At 45.7% G+C, this 5320-nt stretch overlaps 3 protein-coding genes across 3 annotated transcripts in view; 1 reads left to right on the forward strand and 2 right to left on the reverse strand.

Moving 5' to 3' along the window:
• The window catches only part of LOC122544514 (basement membrane-specific heparan sulfate proteoglycan core protein-like), a 172520-nt gene that overhangs the window by 136028 nt on the left and 31172 nt on the right, over positions 1-5320 (reverse strand). The gene's annotated exons all lie outside the window — the stretch shown is intronic.
• LOC122544577 (histone H2A-like) lies at positions 2490-3315 on the forward strand. The gene has a single exon (XM_043683894.1). The coding sequence runs from the start codon at positions 2490-2492 to the stop codon at positions 2880-2882; it is 393 nt and encodes a 130-aa protein (XP_043539829.1). The 3' UTR covers positions 2883-3315.
• LOC122544494 (histone H4-like) overlaps positions 3400-5320 on the reverse strand; it is a 17565-nt gene continuing 15644 nt past the window's right edge. The window contains exon 2 of the mRNA XM_043683731.1: positions 3400-5315. Within this exon, the coding sequence (XP_043539666.1) occupies positions 5015-5315 (301 nt within the window). The 3' untranslated portion in view covers positions 3400-5014. The remainder of the gene's footprint in view (positions 5316-5320) is intronic.

The raw sequence follows: 5320 nt of genomic DNA on the forward strand, positions 1-5320 counted from the left end.
GGTTTCCTCGGAGCAAAAGGTGGTTGAGGAAGGATCTGACTGAGATATACTAAATTGTGAAAGATGAAGGCAGTAGATTGTGAGAATCTTTCTCCCCACGGCAGATGTGGCTAAGACCAGAGAATAAAAGTTGAAGGTGCAGGGAAAGCTGTTTAGGGGATATCTGAGAAAAATAATTTGATCTAGAGGGTGGGTAATGTTTGGATCATGCTGCCTGTGTGTGTGGTGGAATACTCTCACAGAATAGAAAGAAGCAGCTGGATATGCCCTAAAGAAACCATGACATAGTTAGCTAAGAGTCAAGTGCAGGTAAATGGGATGAATGCATTTTGCTGTTTGTTGGACATCATGGACATGGTGGACTGAAGGATCTGTTTCTATGCTGTATGACTCTGTATCACTATCATCTGCAGCATCTGCAGTCCTCACTTTCTCCTCTGTATCACTATCATGCTTGTAAATCTTTTCTGCACTATCTCAAGTTTAACAACATCCTTTCTGGAGAAGGGTCATGAACGTTACACACAATCTCATAAAAGAGGCATCAATAATGTCCTGTACAGCTACTAGATGACATCCCAACTCCTACACTCTGACCAATGAAGGCAAGCATGCCAAATGCTTTCTTCACCGCCTTGTCTACCTGTGACTTTACTTTCAAGGAAATATGCAGCAGCACCCTGAGGTCTCTTTGTTCAGCAATACTCGCCAAGGCCCCACCATTAAGTGTAGAAGTCCTGCCCTGGTTTGTCTTACCAAAATCGAACACCTCACATGTATCGAAAGGAAACTGCAAATTGACGAGGTCGGGAGAGCGATTTCGTATACCATTCAAGTTGCTAAAAGCCCTGTTGGAAGTGCCCACAGCTTTCAGTCCCACTGATGTATTTCATCTTTGGTTCTACATTGCCAATGCGCAGATTTAATCCGACTTTTCAGAATGTAAACAGCAATGCTGCCGGTGAGAGGCTTTCAAAGTGAACCGAGAGAACACCAAAACAGCTGCCGGACTGAAATGTGGTGATTTTTGCTGAATCTGATCGAGACCGATAAGGGAGGACGGCTTTAAAATATCGTCTAAACACAGTGTTCGTCATCGATACTGAGCCGGAAGAATGTTGTGTGCTGCTTTATCAGCATGCCGGGGTGCATATATTTAACATATACTGAAAGTTACAGTTTGATAACTACACCCACACATTCACGAAGCAGGAACTGACAGGTATAAACTCTCATCCACATACCCACTTGCATCAGGTGGCCCCATTCATGGAGCTGTATGGGTATTGTTTAGTTTCTGAATCTCACTCAACTGGTGTTAGAATTTTAAGAAAAAAGTGGACAAGGAGCAGCTCAGAGCAGGAGTGGAAGCAGACCTGTGGTTCTGTTTAAATTGCTGGCGTTGAACAAAAAATCTTAATGATTAACTTCACTGAGACAGCTGAACCATTGTTTCTGGATATGTACAATTAATGTCTCTACGAGATTTGTATGTTGTAAATGTTGTGTAACGTAAGGAGTGACAGCTGACCCGGTGCGCGCCTTATCTCGGATGCGGTCATGTGTATCCCGTCGTCCCTGCCTGGGGAGAGAGGTCATGTTAAACTCCACGGAGTTTCAGCTGCTTGTATATGTTTGTGTTACTCTTTGTTATTCGATCAGTTCAGGAGTTACAAGCCCCGGTAGAGCACGAACCCTCAGCTTCACCCCCGGAATACAAAGTGCCCCCAAGCACCAGCCGGCTAGCAAAATAGTTTCCTTCGGAGTGCGATTTTACTTTGTTTCTTTTTCATTTCGAAATCTCCGCACGGGTATCGTCCGGATGCAGAGCCTTGCAAAATACACCGAAACAAAACTAGAACAGCTGCAGAACTGCCATAGAATATGTGGCGTTTTTATCGATATATGATCATTTGCAATAGGGAGGGCAACTTTTTAAAATATTCTCGAACGATCATGTTCACTATTACTGCACTGACGCGGGAGAACTTAATCATGTTTTATCAGTATGTCGGGGTGCTGTTGAAATGTGAAATAAATGGTTAGTTGCAGGGCTTGGTGCCTTTTTTTGTTTCCACTTGTGTTTAATGTTCACAAGATTCCATTCAGGATCAGAAATGGGCAGATTCCAGGAGGTAAAGGAGGATAATGTAAAGGGTACACTTTTATTGTATAAGTAAATTAAATCGATTATTGGCGCATTCTTCTATGTTTAAACTCTCTACTTTTCGTTACATATTGGCGGGCTTTTCAAATTGTAAAAAGGCGGTTGATGATTTGGCGCCGGTACTTTCCGCCCTCCTCCCCGTGCCCTCTCCGGATTGGGGAATGAGGCAGATATCTGATTGGGAATTGGAACAACATTAGGAGGGGCTGGACAATGGGACCAATCAGAAACGGCCGCCCCACCATTCCTCCCGAAGTAATAAGAGGCCGCAATGTGGGCGGAGTGCAGCATTCCCTCTGAAAGTGCTTGTGAGATTGTGGCCATGACTGGAAGAGGAGGAAAGGGCGGTGGGAAAGGTCGCTCCAAGGCGAAATCTCGGTCGTCCCGGGCTGGCCTGCAGATCCCGGTGGGCCGTGTTCACAGGCTCATGAGAAAGGGTAACTATGCTGAACGCGTGGGTGCCGGAGCGCCGTTCTATCTGGTTGCGGTGCTGGAGTATCTGACGGCTGAAATCCTGGAGCTGGCCGGCAACGCGGCCCGGGACAACAAGAAGACCCGTATCATCCCCAGGCACCTGTCGCTGGCCGTGCGCAACGACGAGGAGCTCAACAAGCTGCTGGGAGGGGTGACCATCGCTCAGGGCGGGGTGCTGCCTAATATCCAGGCCGTGCTGCTGCCCAAGAAAACAGCTGCTGCGGGAGCCGCTAAAAAGTGAAGCGGACATTCTTGGATCTGACTGCCAAAAGGCTCTTTTAAGAGCCACTCACAGTAGCTGTGAAAGGGGCTAAACTTTCCGTCGGATTCATTTATTTTCCTTTTAATGTGGAGAGCGCTAGCCTTGTCCCGGACATCAATAAATTCCACGCTCCATTTAATTGGATATTGTTACGGTCTATGGGAAAAACAAGGGCACATGTTGGAAACCAGAGTCTAGATGAGTGCAGTGCTGGAAAAGCACAGCAGTTCAGGCAGCATCCGAGCAGCAGGAACATCGATGTTTCGTGCAAAATCCCTTCATCTGAATGTCTATGGGAGCAGAGAAATAATCGCATTTTATGATAAATTCTAAGTGTCCTAGACTACAGGATTTCTTATTGAACGGTGTTAAAAATCACATAACAGGTTTAATTGGAAGCACACTAGCTTTCGGAGCGACGCTCCTTCATCAGGTGATTGTGGAGGGCTCGATCGTAACAGAATTTATAGCAAAAAGCTAGTGTGCTTCCAATTAAACCTGTTGGACTATAACCTGGTGTTGTGATTTTTAACTTTGTACACCCCAGTCCAACACCGGCATCTCCGAATTATTGAACGGTCACTGCCTGAATGATCTGTCTTTAGTTATAATATCTTATGAGTTTCGAATGACCCTGATCGCGTTTGACCTCACATTAGATTCACATTTCCTTTTAAGTGCATTAGGAAGAGGTGGGTTGACCCAGTGTCGCTGCAGGATATAGTAAGGAACGGTCCCTGACCCTCTGCGCTTTATTCTCTGCTCGGTTCCTATCCAGTCTTTTATCCCCTGCTTCTGGAGAGAGAGAGAGAGCAGATTGAACACCAGTGAGGCATTTTTCAGCTGTAAATGCGGGAATGGGTAAAGTGAAATTGTCCGAACGTTGCTTTTTCGATTACGAAATTAGTCAACGTGTACGTACTCATGTGTTCTCTGTAAAATTTGCTGCTCTTTTATACGTGATGGCGGGCATTTACAAATTTGAAAATAAGCCGTTGGTCTCTGCGCCATTTTCCCCCTCTTTCTCCTGCCTCCACCTCATCACAAGCCATGTTAACGCAAAGGGAGTCAATGAGGAGATAGGGTTTTTCCACAAATATCTAACCCAATACCAAAACTTTTATGTTAAAATCACACTTATTACTATATTTTTTCATAAATTTCACAATCCCTGAATGAAGGTCTCGTTAGTTGCAAATTTCACTGCCGCTGCCTGCGGTTTTTGATTTTAACTAACTTCCGATAGAAATACTAATGACACCGATGACTTTCTGCTCTCTCTGGATGAGCAACCGAACTTGTATCCGCCGTGAATCAATCGAAAGCCCGTCGAGCTAATACAGTGTACACCGATAAAATTAAAGAAGCACACTTGATCAAGATATTTTTATTTCATCCAGATTATTACTTGCCTGAAGACAATTTGTAATCACTGTCTGAACGGGCAGATGGAAAGAACGCACCATTAAGATATCCATCGGCTCCCAGAAACAAAACTGAGCCGAATATTATGCGTCGGAAATACGAATACTGCAATTTGTAACATTAAATGTCTGGGTTCCACAATAAATAAAAGACGATTCATGACATGGACAGCCAAGTACACATTGATGTTATTACTGAGACAGACAGGTAATCACGAGAGAGAAACGAAGGTTACGGGGAGCAGGCACAAGAATAAGTGGGAGAAATATCAGGCATAATCGAATGGACAAGCTGGATGGGCAGAATGCTGCTACAACATCTTACAATTACAAGTCACGATGCGATAGCGGACATGAAATAACCAGGTTGCAGAACAGTTGGCTCGATTCGCCGAATAGCATCTTAGCTACACTGTAGGAATGCTTACAATTATAAAAGCATTGGCCACGGTAAACAGCAAAAAAGTGGACCGTCCACTCGTAATGGTCTCTGCCGCACCGCAGAACACGGTATTAGGACATTTTCGGAATGGAAATAATTTTAAATTACGGCATATGTGAAATAACCGACAACACTACACTAGTGTTGCGCTGCCTTCCCCGTCCTCAGGTCTCCGCTCTCTATTGGAGGGTTTGGGTGGCTCCTAAAAGAGCCTTTGGGTTCACTGGAAAAGGGTCGTTTTTTGATCAGCCGCCGAATCCATAGAGAGTGCGGCCCTGGCGTTTCAGAGCGTACACCACATCCATAGCGGTGACCGTCTTGCGCTTGGCGTGCTCAGTGTAGGTGACCGCATCCCTGATCACATTCTCCAGGAAAACCTTCAGCACCCCGCGGGTCTCCTCGTAGATCAAGCCCGAGATGCGCTTGACCCCGCCACGGCGAGCCAGGCGCCGGATGGCTGGTTTGGTGATGCCCTGGATGTTATCACGGAGCACTTTGCGGTGCCGCTTCGCTCCGCCTTTTCCCAGGCCTTTGCCTCCTTTACCTCTTCC

The sequence above is a fragment of the Chiloscyllium plagiosum genome, chromosome 50 (assembly GCF_004010195.1).
Source record: "Chiloscyllium plagiosum isolate BGI_BamShark_2017 chromosome 50, ASM401019v2, whole genome shotgun sequence".
In the NCBI taxonomy this organism is placed as follows: Eukaryota; Metazoa; Chordata; class Chondrichthyes; order Orectolobiformes; family Hemiscylliidae; genus Chiloscyllium; species Chiloscyllium plagiosum.

Bases quoted from the DNA above. Each gene is read 5' to 3' on its own strand.
- LOC122544577 (XM_043683894.1), top strand. From the start codon at position 2,490: ATGACTGGAAGAGGAGGAAAGGGCGGTGGGAAAGGTCGCTCCAAGGCG.